General features: G+C 47.6%; 1 protein-coding gene across 5 annotated transcripts in view; it reads left to right on the top strand.

Annotated features, from left to right (window-relative positions):
* The window catches only part of LOC124036834 (speckle-type POZ protein-like A), an 86,325-nt gene extending 77,412 nt beyond the window's left edge, over positions 1–8,913 (top strand). For all 5 annotated transcript variants that reach the window (XM_046351811.1, XM_046351566.1, XM_046351663.1 and 2 more), the window contains 3 exons: positions 5,817–5,959; positions 6,047–6,100; positions 7,629–8,913. In XM_046351811.1, the coding sequence (XP_046207767.1) occupies positions 5,817–5,959; positions 6,047–6,100; positions 7,629–7,773 (342 nt within the window). In that variant the 3' untranslated portion in view covers positions 7,774–8,913. The remainder of the gene's footprint in view (positions 1–5,816; positions 5,960–6,046; positions 6,101–7,628) is intronic.
* The last annotated feature ends 11,083 nt before the right edge of the window (positions 8,914–19,996 follow it).

Genomic DNA, 19,996 nt, shown 5'->3' with positions numbered 1-19,996 from the left:
ACTATATAGTGATTACTAGACCCGATGGATCTGGATACTGCTTTAAAGCACATTTCTGCAGCATTAGTAAAGATGTGATCAATACATATTGATGTTTTAATTCCTGTGCTGTTTGTAACTACCCTGGTAGGTTGACTGATAACCTGAACCAGGTTACAGGCACTAATTACAGTTTGAAGCTTTCTCTTGAGTGGGCAGCTTGATGAAAGCCAGTCAGTATTTAAATCACTCAGAAAATATACCTCCAGGTTGATATCCCATACATTATCAACCATTTCACACATATTATCCAGATACTGACTGTCTATAGCAGCTTCCCACCAGAATGGGCTTTAGGTGAGGCAGATGAACCTGTAGCCATATTACTTCAACAGTATTTAATATTATCCAGATACTGACTGTCTATAGCAGCTTCCCTCCAGAATGGGCTTTAGGTGAGGCAGATGAACCTGTAGCCATATTACTACAACAGTATTTAATATTATCATATTACTTCAACAGTATTTAACATTATCCAGATACTGACTGTTAACACTTGGTGGTCTATAGCAGCTTCCCACCAGAATGGGCTTTAGGTGAGGCAGATGAACCTGTAGCCATATTACTTCAACAGTATTTAACAAGAGATCCTCTCTAAGCTTTACAGGAATGTGGTTCTGAATATATATCGCATCACCGTCTCCATTGGCATTTCTTTATTTTCGGAAAATACTATAACCATGTCTTGCCACCACTGTATCATCAAAGGTATTAACTAAATTAGTGTCAGAGATAGTCAGAATGTCATCTGTTACAAGCAAGTTTTCCACTTCATGGACCTTGTTTCTTAATATGGGCTATTTTTAGCACTTTTCCTCGTTGCTTGATTGTTTTTAAATGCTTTACTTGGAAGCTTATCAGAGGTAGACTTGCTCATGTTATTCATATTGGAGCTGATTAGTGCAGGGTGAGCTGCATAAAGTGGTCTTCCTACTAGGACACCACCTCAGTGGTCTCCCTACTGGGACACACCACCTCAGTGGTCTCCCTACTGGGACACACCACCTCAGTGGTCTCCCTACTGGGACACACCACCTCAGTGGTCTCCCTACTGGGACACACCACCTCAGTGGTCTCCCTACTGGGACACACCACCTCAGTGGTCTCCCTACTGGGACACACCACCTCAGTGCTAACAGTGTAACTCTGCTTCATAGGCGCATGATTACTGCATACATTAACTGTAGGATTAACAAAGGTATTCAGGACAATTAGGGGGACATAAATGAAGTTACTTACATTGTGTCTGCCAACGCCCCTAGGATAATGTACTTTTAATGCCGCATTATGACGACTCATTGTCACAACGTTAGGGACTAACTGAGCTGTTCCTGGATCATTTACCAGTAAATGGTAGGGATTAACTGAGCTGTTCCTGGATCATTTACCAGTCAATGGTAGGGACTAACTGAGCTGTTGCTGGATCATTTACCAGTCAATGGTAGGGATTAACTGAGCTGTTCCTGGATCATTTACCAGTCAAAGTTAGGGACTAACTGAGCTGTTGCTGGATCATTTACCAGTCAATGGTAGGGATTAACTGAGCTGTTCCTGGATCATTTACCAGTCAATGGTAGGGATTAACTGAGCTGTTCAACAATGGATCATTTACCAGTCATTGGTAGGGATTAACTGAGCTGTTCCTGGATCATTACAGGGGGTACCAGTAAATGGTAGGGATTAACTGAGCTGTTCCTGGATCATTTACCAGTAAATGGTAGGGATTAACTGAGCTGTTCCTGGATCATTTACCAGTCAATGGTAGGGATTAACTGAGCTGTTCCTGGATCATTTACCAGTCAATGGTAGGGATTAACTGAGCTGTTCCTGGATCATTTACCAGTCAATGGTAGGGATTAACTGAGCTGTTCCTGGATCATTTACCAGTCAAAGTTAGGGACTAACTGAGCTGTTCCTGGATCATTTACCAGTTAATGGTAGGGATTAATAGAGCTGTTCCTGGATCATTTACCAGTCAATGGTAGGGATTAATAGAGCTGTTCCTGGATCATTTACCAGTCAATGGTAGGGATTAACTGAGCTGTTCCTGGATCATTTACCAGTCATTGGTAGGGATTAACTGAGCTGTTCCTGGATCATTTACCAGTCATTGTTTCAACGCAGCCTTGAAATGCATGGAGTCCAGGACCAGGTCCAAGATGACTGTAACCCTACAATCAAATCAAATTGTATTTGTCACATGCGCCTGATACAACAGGTGTAGGTAGACCTTACAGTGAATTGCCGACTTACAACAATGCAGTTTTAAGAAAATACCTATATATAAAAAAAAGAGTTAAGAATAACAAATAATTTCAGAACAGCAGTAAAATAACAATAGCGGTGCTATATACAGGGGGTACCGGTACAGAGTCAATGTGGAGGCTATATACAGGGGGTACCGGTACAGAGTCAATGTGGAGGCTATATACAGGGGGTACCAGTACAGAGTCAATGTGGAGGCTATATACAGGGGGTACCAGTACAGAGTCAATGTGGAGGCTATATACAGGGGGTACCAGTACAGAGTCAATGTGGAGGCTATATACAGGGGGTACCGGTACAGAGTCAATGTGGAGGCTATATACAGGGGGTACCGGTACAGAGTCAATGTGGAGGCTATATACAGGGGGTACCAGTACAGAGTCAATGTGGAGGCTATATACAGGGGGTACCAGTACAGAGTCAATGTGGAGGCTATATACAGGGGGTACCAGTACAGAGTCAATGTGGAGGCTATATACAGGGGTACCAGTACAGAGTCAATGTGGAGGCTATATACAGGGGGTACCAGTACAGAGTCAATGTGGAGGCTATATACAGGGTGTTACGGTACAGAGTCAATGTGGAGGCTATATACAGGGGGTACCAGTACAGAGTCAATGTGGAGGCTATATACAGGGGTACCGGTACAGAGTCAATGTGGAGGCTATATACAGGGTGTTACCGGTACAGAGTCAATGTGGAGGCTATATACAGGGGGTACAGAGTCAGCTATATACAGGGGGTACAGAGTCAATGTGGAGGCTATATACAGGGGGTACCAGTACAGAGTCAATGTGGAGGCTATATACAGGGAGTACCGGTACAGAGTCAATGTGGAGGCTATATACAGGGTGTTACGGTACAGAGTCAATGTGGAGGCTATATACAGGGGGTACCAGTACAGAGTCAATGTGGAGGCTATATACAGGGTGTTACGGTACAGAGTCAATGTGGAGGCTATATACAGGGGGTACCAGTACAGAGTCAATGTGGAGGCTATATACAGGGAGTACCGGTACAATGTGGAGGCTATATACAGGGGGTACCAGTACAGAGTCAATGTGGAGGCTATATACAGGGGGTACCAGTACAGAGTCAATGTGGAGGCTATATACAGGGAGTACCGGTACAATGTGGAGGCTATATACAGGGGGTACCAGTACAGAGTCAATGTGGAGGCTATATACAGGGGGTACCGGTACAGAGTCAATGTGGAGGCTATATACAGGGAGTACCGGTACAATGTGGAGGCTATATACAGGGGGTACCAGTACAAAGTCAATGTGGAGGCTATATACAGGGGGTACCGGTACAGAGTCAATGTGGAGGCTATATACAGGGAGTACCGGTACAATGTGGAGGCTATATACAGGGGGTACCAGTACAGAGTCAATGTGGAGGCTATATACAGGGGGTACTGGTACAGAGTCAATGTGGAGGCTATATACAGGGGGTACCGGTACAGAGTCAATGTGGAGGCTATATACAGGGGGTACTGGTACAGAGTCAATGTGGAGGCTATATACAGGGGGTACCGGTACAGAGTCAATGTGGAGGCTATATACAGGGGGTACCGGTACAGAGTCAATGTGGAGACTATATACAGGGGGTACCGGTACAGAGTCAATGTGGAGGCTATATACAGGGGGTACCAGTACAGAGTCAATGTGGAGGCTATATACAGGGGGTACCAGTACAGAGTCAATGTGGAGGCTATATACAGGGAGTACCGGTACAATGTGGAGGCTATATACAGGGGGTACCAGTACAGAGTCAATGTGGAGGCTATATACAGGGGTACCGGTACAGAGTCAATGTGGAGGCTATATACAGGGGGTACCAGTACAGAGTCAATGTGGAGGCTATACAGAGTCAATGTGGAGGCTATATACAGGAGTACCGGTACAATGTGGAGGCTATATACAGGGGTACCAGTACAGAGTCAATGTGGAGGCTATATACAGGGGTACTGGTACACAGAGTCAATGTGGAGGCTATATACAGGGGGTACCGTACAGAGTCAATGTGGAGGCTATATACAGGGGGTACTGGTACAGAGTCAATGTGGAGGCTATATACAGGGGGTACCGGTACAGAGTCAATGTGGAGGCTATATACAGGGGGTACCGGTACAGAGTCAATGTGGAGACTATATACAGGGGGTACCGGTACAGAGTCAATGTGGAGGCTATATACAGGGGGTACCAGTACAGAGTCAATGTGGAGGCTATATACAGGGGGTACCAGTACAGAGTCAATGTGGAGGCTATATACAGGGTGTTACGGTACAGAGTCAATGTGGAGGCTATATACAGGGGGTACCAGTACAGAGTCAATGTGGAGGCTATATACAGGGGGTACCAGTACAGAGTCAATGTGGAGGCTATATACAGGGGGTACCAGTACAGAGTCAATGTGGAGGCTATACATACCGGTACAGAGTCAATGTGCTATATACAGGGGGTACCAGTACAGAGTCAATGTGGAGGCTATATATATACAGAGTCAATGTGGAGGCTATATACAGGGGTACCGGTACAGAGTCAATGTAAAGGCTATATACAGGGGGTACCAGTACAGAGTCAATGTGGAGGCTATATACAGGGTGTTACGGTACAGAGTCAATGTGGAGGCTATATACAGGGGGTACCGGTACAGAGTCAATGTAAAGGCTATATACAGGGGGTACCAGTACAGAGTCAATGTGGAGGCTATATACAGGGTGTTACGGTACAGAGTCAATGTGGAGGCTATATACAGGGGGTACCGGTACAGAGTCAATGTGGAGGCTATATACAGGGGTACCAGTACAGAGTCAATGTGGAGGCTATATACAGGGGGTACCGGTACAGAGTCAATGTGGAGGCTATATACAGGGGGTACCAGTACAGAGTCAATGTGGAGGCTATATACAGGGGGTACCGGTACAGAGTCAATGTGGAGGCTATATACAGGGGGTACCAGTACAGAGTCAATGTGGAGGCTATATACAGGGGGGGGTGGAGACCAGTACAGAGTCAATGTGGAGGCTATATACAGGGGGTACCAGTACAGAGTCAATGTGGAGGCTATATACAGGGGGTACTGGTACAGAGTCAATTCTCTTCTCTCCCAGTAAACTGTTAGACTGTGTTCTTCTTCTATTCAGACTAACTCCTAACCACCCCTAACCCTCTCCTCTCTCTCCACCAGTATGTTATTCTTCTATTCAGACTGACTCCTAACCACCCCTAACCCTCTCCTCTCTCTCCACCAGTATGTTATTCTTCTATTCAGACTGACTCCTAACCACCCCTAACCCTCTCCTCTCTCTCCACCAGTATGTTATTCTTCTATTCAGACTAACTCCTAACCACCCCTAACCCTCTCCTCTCTCTCCACCAGTATGTTATTCTTCTATTCAGACTGACTCCTAACCACCCCTAACCATCTCCTCTCTCTCCACCAGTATGTTATTCTTCTATTCAGACTGACTCCTAATCACCCCTAACCTTCTCCTCTCTCTCCACCAGTATGCCTTGGAGCGTTTAAAGGTGATGTGTGAAGAGGCTCTGTGCACCAGCCTCTCTGTGGAGAACGTGGCTGATACCCTGATCCTGGCGGACTTACACAGTGCCGAGCAGCTCAAAGCACAAGCCATAGATTTTATCAACAGGCAAGTATCTGTAGAAAGACCCAGTGATGAATCCCTCCTGCCAGCCGTGTTTACCTTCTCTCAGCGCTGCTCTGTTATCTCCTGTAGGTGCAGCGTCCTCCGACAGCTGGGCTGTAAAGATGGGAAAAACTGGAATAGCAGGTATGGACACAACACCTCATAATAATAATGGGGAGTATGTAACTAGCTGATATACATGCATATATGACACCAGCTTAATAACAAACTCTTATCTCTTCCAAAGATAATTCATTGTTATAGCCTCAGAGCCAGGCAGGGGGGGAGAGAGAGTGAGCCAGGCAGGGGGAGAGAGAGTGAGCCAGGCAGGGGGAGAGAGAGTGAGCCAGGCAGGGGGGGAGAGAGAGTGATCCAGGCAGGGGGGAGAGAGTGAGCCAGGCAGGGGGGAGAGAGTGAGCCAGGCAGGGGGGGAGAGAGAGTGAGCCAGGCAGGGGAGAGAGAGAGTGAGCCAGGCAGGGGGAGAGAGAGTGAGCCAGGCAGGCGGGAGAGAGAGTGAGCCAGGCAGGGGGGAGAGAGAGTGAGCCAGGCAGGGGGAGAGTGAACCAGGCAGGGGGGAGAGAGAGAGTGAGCCAGGCAGGGGGAGAGAGAGTGAGCCAGGCATGGGGAGAGAGAGTGAGCCAGGCAATGGGGAGAGAGAGTGAGCCAGGCAGGGGGAGAGAGAGTGAGCCAGGCAGGGGGGAGAGAGAGTGAGCCAGGCAGGGGGAGAGAGAGTGAGCCAGGCAGGGGGGAGAGAGAGTGAGCCAGGCAGGGGGAGAGAGAGTGAGCCAGGCAGGGGGAGAGAGAGTGAGCCAGGCAGGGGGAGAGAGAGAGAACCAGGCAATGGGGGAGAGAGGGGAGAGAGAGTGAACCAGGCAGGGGGAGAGAGAGTGAGCCAGGCAGGGGGAGAGAGAGTGAGCCAGGCAGGGGGAGAGAGAGTGAGCCAGGCAGGGGGGAGAGAGAGTGAGCCAGGCAGGGGGAGAGAGAGTTGCCAGGCAGGGGGAGAGAGAGTGAACCAGGCAGGGGAGAGAGAGTGAGCCAGGCATGGGGAGAGAGAGTGAGCCAGGCAGGGGGAGAGAGAGTGAGCCAGGCAATGGGGAGAGAGAGTGAGCCAGGCAGGGGGGAGAGAGAGTGAGCCAGGCAGGGGGGAGAGAGAGTGAGCCAGACAATGGGGAGAGAGAGTGAGCCAGACAATGGGGAGAGAGAGTGAGCCAGGCAATGGGGAGAGAGAGTGAGCCAGGCAATGGGGAGAGAGAGTGAGCCAGGCAATGGGGAGAGGGAGGAGGGGGAGAGAGAGTGAGCCAGGCAGGGGGAGAGAGAGTGAGCCAGGCAGGGGAGAGAGAGTGAGCCAGGCAATGGGGAGAGAGAGTGAGCCAGGCAGGGGGAGAGAGAGTGAGCCAGGCAGGGGGAGAGAGAGTGAGCCAGGCAGGGGGGAGAGAGAGTGAGCCAGGCAGGGGGAGAGAGAGTGAACCAGGCAGGGGGGAGAGAGAGTGAGCCAGGCAATGGGGGGAGAGTGAGCCAGGCAATGGGGAGAGAGAGTGAGCCAGGCAGGGGGGGAGATTAATAGACTACCTGGATGGGAGGGGGGTATTTATTCTATCATTACAGCCCCATTCATCTAAATTGGTTTTTATTGTCTCTGTGTTAATTTCCTGTCTGTGTGGTTGTATTGCAGTCATGCCACGGACATAATGGAGACGGCAGGCTGGAAGTCAATGATCCAGTCCCACCCTCACTTAGTGGCCGAGGCCTTCAGAGCCTTGGCATCAGCACAGTGCCCGCCCTTCGGCCTGCCGAGGAAACGCCTAAAACAGTCCTGACTGCTACAGCCCTCTGATCCAGACAGAGAGCTGAGGCAGCCCTCTGATCCAGACAGAGAGCTGAGGCAGCCCACTGATCCAGACAGAGAGCTGAGGCAGCCCACTGATCCAGACTGAGTACTGATGCAGCCCTCTGATCCAGACTGAGAGCTGAGGCAGCCCTCTGATCCAGACTGAGAGCTGAGGCAGCCCTCTGATCCAGACTGAGAGCTGAGGCAGCCCTCTGATCCAGACTGAGAGCTGAGGCAGCCCTCTGATCCAGACTGAGAGCTGAGGCAGCCCACTGATCCAGACTGAGAGCTGATCCAGCCCACTGATCCAGACAGAGAGCTGAGGCAGCCCTCTAATCCAGACTGAGAGTTGAGGCAGCCCTCTAATCCAGACTGAGAGTTGAGGCAGCCCTCTGATCCAGACTGAGAGCTGAGGCAGCCCTCTGATCCAGCCCTCTGATCCAGACTGAGAGCTGAGGCAGCCCACTGATCCAGACAGAGAGCTGAGGCAGCCCTCTAATCCAGACTGAGAGCTGAGGCAGCCCTCTGATCCAGACTGAGAGCTGAGGCAGCCCTCTGATCCAGACTGAGAGCTGAGGCAGCCCTCTGATCCAGACTGAGCTGAGACACCATGGGGACACAGGACTATGAAGAAGAGATCCTCCCAGTCCCCTCATAGACTGTCCGTCTCATCCTATTGGTTTCTATCTGAACAGGGCTGGTAGCATGGGAGACTGACTCCAAGTGGTAGAAAGTAACGTTTCGTTTTGGTCCTCAAGTTTTGTCGCTATTTTTCTGTAATTTCAAACGGCCTTAATCTATCTGCCATTGGAGCTGATCTACTGTGTTCTCTCTATTTGACTCTGTACCTGCCCCGTCCCACAGACCAGGCTGCCCCGTCCCACAGACCAGGCTGCCCCGTCCCACAGACCAGGCTGCCCCGTCCCACAGACCAGGCTGCCCCGTCCCACAGACCAGGCTGCCCCGTCCCACAGACCAGGCTGCCCCGTCCCACAGACCAGGCCGCCCCGTCCCACAGACCAGGCCGCCCCGTCCCACAGACCAGGCCGCCCCGTCCCACAGACCAGGCCGCCCCGTCCCACAGACCAGGCTGCCCCGTCCCACAGACCAGGCTGCCCCGTCCCACAGACCAGGCTCCCACAGACCAGGCCCCGTCCCACAGACCAGGCCGCCCCTGTCCCACAGACCAGGCCGCCCCGTCCCACAGACCAGGCCGCCCCTGCCCCGTCCCACAGACCCCACAGACCAGGCCGGCAGACCAGGCCGCCCCGTCCCACAGACCAGGCCGCCCCGTCCCACAGACCAGGCCGCCCCGTCCCACAGACCAGGCCGCCCCGTCCCACAGACCAGGCCGCCCCGTCCCACAGACCAGGCCGCCCCGTCCCACAGACCAGGCTGCCTCCAGATTGCACTAGTTCCCATAGTAATTTTGATATGGAGTTCTATAGGGACGTGTTAAACGTTTGATTCATGGGAAATATTATATATTTGTAATGTTAAGCCCATTTTGTGACTAGACATTAAAAATCGTGAACACTTTCAGTGCAAAGTCAATTCTTTACACTTTTTAAAAGATGAGTATGCCCCATATTGATGGCACCATTTCTATGTAAATGACTGTTCAACCATCTTCAGAAGGTGTTTCCTGCCGTTAAAAGACTGTGTTGATGCTGTTATTATTGTATGGAAGACTTGAACATGTCGATAGTCTCTGCCTCTACACTAGAAAAAGTATTGGACGAATAGGAAAGGCTCTTTCCCCAAACAGTCTCCCATTGGATGATGGGAGACTTATGCAAAGAGCAATCTATAGATTCAACTTCAAGAGATTTAGGTTTCCATACTACTACCAACATGCAAATATTTATACACTGAGTATACAAAACATTAGGAACACTTCCTCTTTCCATTACATAGATTGACCAGGTGAATCCAGGTGAAAGCTATGATCCCTTATTGATGTCACTTGTTAAATCCACTTCAATCAGTGTAGATGAAGGGGAGGAGACATGTAGATGAAGGGGAGGAGACATGTAGATGAAGGGGAGGAGACATGTAGATGAAGGGGAGGAGACATGTAGATGAAGGGGAGGAGACATGTAGATGAAGGGGAGGAGACGTGGTAAATAAGGATTTATAAGCCTTGAGACATCACATTATGTATGCGTGCCATTCAGAGGGTGAGTGGGCAAGACAAAAGATTTAAGTGCCTTTGAACAAGGTATGGTAGTAGGTGCACCCGTTTGAGTGTGTCAAGAACTGCAACGCTGCCGGGTTTTTCACACTCAACAGTTTCCTGTGTGTATCAAGAATAGTCCACCACCCAAAGGACATAAAGCCAACTTCACACAACTGTGGAAAGCATTGGAGTCAGCATCAGTGAGGAACACCTTCTAGAGCATGCCCTGAAGAATTGGGGCTGTTCTGAGGGCAAAAGGGGGTTGCAACTCAATATTAGGAAGGTGTTCCTAATGTTTTGTACACTCATGGTATATTCTTAATCTATTGTGCTTGGCAAAAGATAAACGTGGGAAAGACTAATGCATGGTCCTGTATTTTTTTCTGCAATTATCTACAAGTATCTGTAAAGGATTTTAATTAATTGAGTCCAGTCTCAGTGCAAACTAGGCTCCAACAGTCTTGGACGTGTACAGGGTGCTGAGTATCACTGTCCATTATTACTGTCTTTGTTATAGGGGTCAGGGGTCAGGCCAGCTTCACATTCTAAGCAGTCAGGACCTCAAATGATTAAATTCATCAATGGAAGAAATGTAAACTTTTCCTGATCTGAACCTGCATGAATGGTTCACGTTGGCCGTACAGCCATGATGTGTGTATTGGTGGGTCACATGTTGGCCGTACAGCCATGATGTGTGTATTGGTGGGTCACATGTTGGTCGTTAACAGCCATGATGTGTGTATTGGTGGGTCACATGTTGGCCGTACAGCCATGATGTGTGTATTGGTGGGTCACATGTTGGTCGTTAACAGCCATGATGTGTGTATTGGTGGGTCACATGTTGGCCGTACAGCCATGATGTGTGTATTGGTGGGTCACATGTTGGTCGTTAACAGCCATGATGTGTGTATTGGTGGGTCACATGTTGGTCGTTAACAGCCATGATGTGTGTATTGGTGGGTCACATGTTGGTCGTTAACAGCCATGATGTGTGTATTGGTGGGTCACATGTTGGACAGTAGATCACAGCCATGATGTGTGTATTGGTGGGTCACATGTTGGACAGTAGACAGCCATGATGTGTGTATTGGTGGGTCACATGTTGGTGAAAGAGACAGTTAACAGCCATGATGTGTGTATTGGTGGGTCACATGTTGGTCGTTAACAGCCATGATGTGTGTATTGGTGGGTCACATGTTGGTCGTTAACAGCCATGATGTGTGTATTGGTGGGTCACATGTTGGTCGTTAACAGCCATGATGTGTGTATTGGTGGGTCACATGTTGGTCGTTAACAGCCATGATGTGTGTATTGGTGGGTCACATGTTGGCCGTACAGCCATGATGTGTGTATTGGTGGGTCACATGTTGGTCTGTCATAATATAATACAGCCATGATGTGTGTATTGGTGGGTCACATGTTGGTCATAATATAATACAGCCATGATGTGTGTATTGAGTGGGTCACATGTTAATATAATAGAGACAGTAGATCAGCCATGATGTGTGTATTGGTGGGTCACATGTTGGTCGTTAACAGCCATGATGTGTGTATTGGTGGGTCACATGTTGGTCGTACAGCCATGATGTGTGTATTGGTGGGTCACATGTTGGTCGTACAGCCATGATGTGTGTATTGGTGGGTCACATGTTGGTCGTTAACAGCCATGATGTGTGTATTGGTGGGTCACATGTCGTTCTGTGTTCTGTTGCAATGTTGGAAAAAGATTGTTGTCTGAGAGAATAGAGACAGTAGATCAGCTGATCTGTCATAATATAATAGAGACAGTAGATCAGCTGATCTGTCATAATATAATAGAGACAGTAGATCAGCTGATCTGTCATAATATAATAGAGACAGTAGATCAGCTGATCTGTCATAATATAATAGAGACAGTAGATCTAGTTGGTCTGTCATAATATAATAGAGACAGTAGATCTAGCTGATCTGTCATAATATAATAGAGACAGTAGATCTAGTTGGTCTGTCATAATATAATAGAGACAGTAGATCTAGTTGGTCTGTCATAATATAATAGAGACAGTAGATCTAGCTGATCTGTCATAATATAATAGAGACAGTAGATCTAGTTGGTCTGTCATAATATAATAGAGACAGTAGGTCTAGCTGGTCTGTCATAATATAATAGAGACAGTAGATCTAGTTGGTCTGTCATAATATAATAGAGACAGTAGATCTAGCTGATCTGTCATAATATAATAGAGACAGTAGATCTAGTTGGTCTGTCATAATATAATAGAGACAGTAGATCTAGTTGGTCTGTCATAATATAATAGAGACAGTAGATCAGCTGATCTGTCATAATATAATAGAGACAGTAGATCAGCTGATCTGTCATAATATAATAGAGACAGTGAGAGAATGCCTGCATTAACTGCATAATAAGGCATAACTGCATTAACTCATTAAAGATGCATCTTTATTGACCTGCCATTCATTCATCACGTGGTCAAGTGTTGGCTGTTATATCTGTGCTGTTCTATTGATGTGTCCTTTACCTCACCAGGTCTGCCTGGCTGTTGCAGGCAGCAGAACGTTCTCCACGGCGTCTCGGAGTTACATTGTGTTGTTTAATTGTTCCCTTTATTTTTTTGAGCAGTGTATCTGTGCTATTCTATCGATGTGTCCTTTACCTCACCAGGTCTGCCTGGCTGCCTGCTTCTCCTAAACGGTTACTGTAATCAGTCTTCACACCTGTGAGTCCTCATCCATAGCTAACATCAAGATGTTACTGCTAAATGTGTATTTAACTAATAGAATATGGGCTCCATAAGCCACGTCAAACCAGCATCCCAGTATTAACACTGCAGCAGCATGAATGTATCTTTGCTCCTGTGATCAAATTAAGCTGCATAATTATCTTGGTTACTGGAGAAACAGTGGCCTCCTTAGTAGTAGATACATCTCCAGACACATCTCTTCTGTACAACTTGCCTGTGCTGCAAAGTGTGGTTCATCTATCCCCACTAAACGAAGCATAATGTTCCATCAAACGTAAAGATAAAAGGTCATACTGGACCAAGGAGTTGTGAAGACAGGGACTGTGGACAAGTCAGTTAATAACACATTCTTATTTACAATGATGGCCAAACTCAGACGACGCTGACTCCCAATCACGGCCGGATGTGATACAGCCTGGATTCGAACCAGGTACTTCAGTGACGCCTAGACCACAGTGCCACTCGGGAGTCCTGGTCCTACAATATCTTCAGAGAGGACAGAGCTGTGGTCCAGTCTGTTTATAGAGGACAGAGCTGTGGTCCAGTCTGTTTATAGAGGACAGAGCTGTGGTCCAGTCTGTTTATAGAGGACAGAGCTGTGGTCCAGTCTGTTTATAGAGGACAGAGCTGTGGTCCAGTCTGTTTATAGAGGACAGAGCTGTGGTCCAGTCTGTTTATAGAGGACAGAGCTGTGGTCCAGTCTGTTTATAGAGGACAGAGCTGTGGTCCAGTCTGTTTATAGAGGACAGAGCTGTGGTCCAGTCTGTTTATAGAGGACAGAGCTGTGGTCCAGTCTGTTTATAGAGGACAGAGCTGTGGTCCAGTCTGTTTATAGAGGACAGAGCTGTGGTCCAGTCTGTTTATAGAGGACAGAGCTGTGGTCCAGTCTGTTTATAGAGGACAGAGCTGTGGTCCAGTCTGTTTATAGAGGACAGAGCTGTGGTCCAGTCTGTTTATAGAGGACAGGGCTGTGGTCCAGTCTGTTTATAGAGGACAGCTGTGGTCCAGTCTGTTTATAGAGGATAAGGGCTGTGGTCCAGTCTGTTTATAGAGGACAGCGCTGTGGTCCAGTCTTTATAATAGAGGACAGAGCTGTGGTCCAGTCTGTTTATAGAGGACAGAGCTGTGGTCCAGTCTGTTTATAGAGGACAGCGCTGTGGTCCAGTCTGTTTATAGAGGACAGCGCTGTGGTCCAGTCTGTTTATAGAGGACAGCGCTGTGGTCCAGTCTGTTTATAGAGGACAGCGCTGTGGTCAGTCTGTTTATAGAGGACAGCGCTGTGGTCCAGTCTGTTTATAGAGGACAGCGCTGTGGTCCAGTCTGTTTATAGAGGACAGCGCTGTGGTCCAGTCTGTTTATAGAGGACAGAGCTGTGGTCCAGTCTGTTTATAGAGGACAGCGCTGTGGTCCAGTCTGTTTATAGAGGACAGCGCTGTGGTCCAGTCTATTTATAGAGGACAGCGCTGTGGTCCAGTCTGTTTATAGAGGACAGCGCTGTGGTCCAGTCTGTTTATAGAGGACAGCGCTGTGGTCCAGTCTGTTATATAGAGGACAGAGCTGTGGTCCAGTCTGTTTATAGAGGACAGAGCTGTGGTCCAGTCTGTGTATAGAGGACAGAGCTGTGGTCCAGTCTGTTTATAGAGGACAGAGCTGTGGTTCAGTCTGTTTATAGAGGACAGAGCTGTGGTCCAGTCTGTTTATAGAGGACAGAGCTGTGGTCCAGTCTGTTTATAGAGGACAGAGCTGTGGTCCAGTCTGTTTATAGAGGACAGCGCTGTGGTCCAGTCTGTTTATAGAGGACTTAGCTGTGGTCCAGTCTGTTTATAGAGGACAGCGCTGTGGTCCAGTCTGTTTATAGAGGACAGAGCTGTGGTCCAGTCTGTTTATAGAGGACAGAGCTGTGGTTCAGTCTGTTTATAGAGGACAGCGCTGTGGTTCAGTCTGTTTATAGAGGACAGCGCTGTGGTTCAGTCTGTTTATAGAGGACAGAGCTGTGGTCCAGTCTGTTTATAGAGGACAGCGCTGTGGTCCAGTCTGTTTATAGAGGACAGCGCTGTGGTCCAGTCTGTTTATAGAGGACAGCGCTGTGATCCAGTCTGTTTATAGAGGACAGCGCTGTGGTCCAGTCTGTTTATAGAGGACAGCGCTGTGGTCCAGTCTGTTTATAGAGGACAGCGCTGTGGTCCAGTCTGTTTATAGAGGACAGCGCTGTGGTCCAGTCTGTTTATAGAGGACAGCGCTGTGTTCCAGTCTGTTTATAGAGGACAGCGCTGTGGTCCAGTCTGTTTATAGAGGACAGCGCTGTGGTCCAGTCTGTTTATAGAGGACAGAGCTGTGGTCCAGTCTGTTTATAGAGGACAGAGCTGTGGTCCAGTCTGTTTATAGAGGACAGAGCTGTGGTCCAGTCTGTTTATAGAGGACAGAGCTGTGGTCCAGTCTGTTTATAGAGGACAGAGCTGTGGTCCAGTCTGTTTATAGAGGACAGAGCTGTGGTTCAGTCTGTTTATAGAGGACAGAGCTGTGGTCCAGTCTGTTTATAGAGGACAGCGCTGTGGTCCAGTCTGTTTATAGAGGACAGCGCTGTGGTCCAGTCTGTTTATAGAGGACAGCGCTGTGGTCCAGTCTGTTTATAGAGGACAGCGCTGTGGTCCAGTCTGTTTATAGAGGACAGAGCTGTGGTCCAGTCTGTTTATAGAGGACAGAGCTGTGGTCCAGTCTGTTTATAGAGGACAGAGCTGTGGTCCAGTCTGTTTATAGAGGACAGAGCTGTGGTCCAGTCTGTTTATAGAGGACAGAGCTGTGGTCCAGTCTGTTTATAGAGGACAGCGCTGTGGTCCAGTCTGTTTATAGAGGACAGCGCTGTGGTCCAGTCTGTTTATAGAGGACAGCGCTGTGGTCCAGTCTGTTTATAGAGGACAGCGCTGTGGTCCAGTCTGTTTATAGAGGACAGCGCTGTGGTCCAGTCTGTTTATAGAGGACAGCGCTGTGGTCCAGTCTGTTTATAGAGGACAGAGCTGTGGTCCAGTCTGTTTATAGAGGACAGAGCTGTGGTCCAGTCTGTTTATAGAGGACAGAGCTGTGGTCCAGTCTGTTTATAGAGGACAGAGCTGTGGTCCAGTCTGTTTATAGAGGACAGAGCTGTGGTCCAGTCTGTTTATAGAGGACAGAGCTGTGGTTCAGTCTGTTTATAGAGGACAGAGCTGTGGTCCAGTCTGTTTATAGAGGACAGAGCTGTGGTCCAGTCTGTTTATAGAGGACAGAGCTGTGGTCCAGTCTGTTTATAGAGGACAGCGCTGTGGTCCAGTCTGTTTATAGAGGACAGCGCTGTGGTCCAGTCTGTTTATAGAGGACAGCGCTGTGGTCCAGTCTGTTTATAGAGGACAGCGCTGTGGTCCAGTCTGTTTATAGAGGACAGCGCTGTGGTCCAGTCTGTTTATAGAGGACAGCGCTGTGGTCCAGTCTGTTTATAGAGGACAGAGCTGTGGTCCAGTCTGTTTATAGAGGACAGAGCTGTGGTCCAGTCTGTTTATAGAGGACAGAGCTGTGGTCCAGTCTGTTTATAGAGGACAGAGCTGTGGTCCAGTCTGTTTATAGAGGACAGAGCTGTGGTCCAGTCTGTTTATAGAGGACAGAGCTGTGGTCCAGTCTGTTTATAGAGGACAGAGCTGTGGTCCAGTCTGTTTATAGAGGACAGCGCTGTGGTCCAGTCTGTTTATAGAGGACAGCGCTGTGGTCCAGTCTGTTTGTTACGCTCTCCCTGCCTCCTCTGTGTTTTTATTTGCAGTTTGGGGACAGGTGGAGCTGATTGGGTTGTTAAGGTGACAAGTTGCACCTGGGTTTGGGATCAACTAGGTGATAAAAGATCCTGGTTCTCAGTCCTCCCTCTCCACAAGCACCATTTTGTTTTGTGATCTGGTTGATTGGTTTTGATTAGGTGCACCTTTAACACACCCATTTTACCTTCATCTCCATTACACCCCTCACATGCCTACTTTCACACTTCACAGGTTAGTTTTCCTTTGTAGTTTTATACTTAGTTATTTCATAAATATTTTTGTTACTCCTTAACTTCCCCTGTTTGTCACCATCTAGTGCCAGGTTGTGACAAGGGCTCATCTGGGATTCTTGCCTTGGCTATTTTGACATTATCCCTACTATACATGGTATATTGTCATTTGTTAGCGCTAATTGTTGACTCTTTGGTGGGTCAAGTGGATTGCTTAGTTCTGCTATTGTCCCAGAAGCCTGTATGGCCATTTGTATGCGATATTGTGTACTACATGTTGACTTTTTTGTAGTTGTGTTTAATCACACTTCAATTGGTTTTAGAGAAATTGCCCAGAGCTATGGTCTTTCCTCCTGTTAGATATAGTGTTTGAGGCAGACACAACTCATTCAGAGCTATGGTCTTTCCTCCTGTTAGATATAGTGTTTGAGGCAGACACAACTCATTGCCCAGAGCTATGGTCTTTCCTCCTGTTAGATATAGCGTTTGAGGCAGACACAACTCATTCAGAGCTATGGTCTTTCCTCCTGTTAGATATAGTGTTTGAGGCAGACACAACTCATTCAGAGCTATGGTCTTTCCTCCTGTTAGATATAGTGTTTGAGGCAGACACAACTCATTCAGAGCTATGGTCTTTCCTCCTGTTAGATATAGTGTTTGAGGCAGACACAACTCATTCAGAGCTATGGTCTTTCCTCCTGTTAGATATAGTGTTTGAGGCAGACACAACTCATTCAGAGCTATGGTCTTTCCTCCTGTTAGATATAGTGTTTGAGGCAGACACAACTCATTCAGAGCTATGGTCTTTCCTCCTGTTAGATATAGCGTTTGAGGCAGACACAACTCATTCAGAGCTATGGTCTTTCCTCCTGTTAGATATAGTGTTTGAGGCAGACACAACTCATTGCCCAGAGCTATGGTCTTTCCTCCTGTTAGATATAGCGTTTGAGGCAGACACAACTCATTCAGAGCTATGGTCTTTCCTCCTGTTAGATATAGCGTTTGAGGCAGACACAACTCATTCAGAGCTATGGTCTTTCCTCCTGTAAGATATAGTGTTTGAGGCAGACACAACTCATTCAGAGCTATGGTCTTTCCTCCTGTTAGATATAGCGTTTGAGGCAGACACAACTCATTCAGAGCTATGGTCTTTCCTCCTGTAAGATATAGCGTTTGAGGCAGACACAACTCATTGCCCAGAGCTATGGTCTTTCCTCCTGTTAGATATAGTGTTTGAGGCAGACACAACTCATTCAGAGCTATGGTCTTTCCTCCTGTTAGATATAGCGTTTGAGGCAGACACAACTCATTCAGAGCTATGGTCTTTCCTCCTGTAAGATATAGCGTTTGAGGCAGACACAACTCATTGCCCAGAGCTATGGTCTTTCCTCCTGTTAGATATAGTGTTTGAGGCAGACACAACTCATTGCCCAGAGCTATGGTCTTTCCTCCTGTTAGATATAGTGTTTGAGGCAGACACAACTCATTCAGAGCTATGGTCTTTCCTCCTGTAAGATATAGTGTTTGAGGCAGACACAACTCATTCAGAGCTATGGTCTTTCCTCCTGTAAGATATAGCGTTTGAGGCAGACACAACTCATTGCCCAGAGCAATGGTCTTTCCTCCTGTTAGATATAGTGTTTGAGGCAGACACAACTCATTCAGAGCTATGGTCTTTCCTCCTGTAAGATATAGCGTTTGAGGCAGACACAACTCATTCAGAGCTATGGTCTTTCCTCCTGTTAGATATAGCGTTTGAGGCAGACACAACTCATTGCCCAGAGCTATGGTCTTTCCTCCTGTAAGATATAGCGTTTGAGGCAGACACAACTCATTCAGAGCTATGGTCTTTCCTCCTGTTAGATATAGCGTTTGAGGCAGACACAACTCATTGCCCAGAGCTATGGTCTTTCCTCCTGTTAGATATAGTGTTTGAGGCAGACACAACTCATTGCCCAGAGCTATGGTCTTTCCTCCTGTTAGATATAGTGTTTGAGGCAGACACAACTCATTCAGAGCTATGGTCTTTCCTCCTGTTAGATATAGCGTTTGAGGCAGACACAACTCATTGCTCAGAGCTATGGTCTTTCCTCCTGTTAGATATAGCGTTTGAGGCAGACACAACTCATTCAGAGCTATGGTCTTTCCTCCTGTTAGATATAGTGTTTGAGGCAGACACAACTCATTCAGAGCTATGGTCTTTCCTCCTGTTAGATATAGTGTTTGAGGCAGACACAACTCATTGCCCAGAGCTATGGTCTTTCCTCCTGTTAGATATAGCGTTTGAGGCAGACACAACTCATTGCCCAGAGCTATGGTCTTTCCTCCTGTTAGATATAGCGTTTGAGGCAGACACAACTCATTCAGAGCTATGGTCTTTCCTCCTGTTAGATATAGCGTTTGAGGCAGACACAACTCATTCAGAGCTATGGTCTTTCCTCCTGTAAGATATAGTGTTTGAGGCAGACACAACTCATTCAGAGCTATGGTCTTTCCTCCTGTAAGATATAGCGTTTGAGGCAGACACAACTCATTCAGAGCTATGGTCTTTCCTCCTGTAAGATATAGCGTTTGAGGCAGACACAACTCATTGCCCAGAGCTATGGTCTTTCCTCCTGTTAGATATAGCGTTTGAGGCAGACACAACTCATTCAGAGCTATGGTCTTTCCTCCTGTTAGATATAGCGTTTGAGGCAGACACAACTCATTCAGAGCTATGGTCTTTCCTCCTGTAAGATATAGCGTTTGAGGCAGACACAACTCATTCAGAGCTATGGTCTTTCCTCCTGTAAGATATAGCGTTTGAGGCAGACACAACTCATTCAGAGCTATGGTCTTTCCTCCTGTAAGATATAGCGTTTGAGGCAGACACAACTCATTCAGAGCTATGGTCTTTCCTCCTGTTAGATATAGCGTTTGAGGCAGACACAACTCATTGCCCAGAGCTATGGTCTTTCCTCCTGTAAGATATAGCGTTTGAGGCAGACACAACTCATTCAGAGCTATGGTCTTTCCTCCTGTTAGATATAGCGTTTGAGGCAGACACAACTCATTGCCCAGAGCTATGGTCTTTCCTCCTGTTAGATATAGTGTTTGAGGCAGACACAACTCATTGCCCAGAGCTATGGTCTTTCCTCCTGTTAGATATAGTGTTTGAGGCAGACACAACTCATTCAGAGCTATGGTCTTTCCTCCTGTTAGATATAGCGTTTGAGGCAGACACAACTCATTGCTCAGAGCTATGGTCTTTCCTCCTGTTAGATATAGCGTTTGAGGCAGACACAAC

Source organism: Oncorhynchus gorbuscha, linkage group LG01 (assembly GCF_021184085.1).
Source record: "Oncorhynchus gorbuscha isolate QuinsamMale2020 ecotype Even-year linkage group LG01, OgorEven_v1.0, whole genome shotgun sequence".
Classification (NCBI taxonomy): domain Eukaryota; kingdom Metazoa; phylum Chordata; class Actinopteri; order Salmoniformes; family Salmonidae; genus Oncorhynchus; species Oncorhynchus gorbuscha.
The sequence above is the reverse complement of the archived record's forward strand: the minus strand, read 5'-3'. Positions and strand labels throughout refer to the sequence as shown.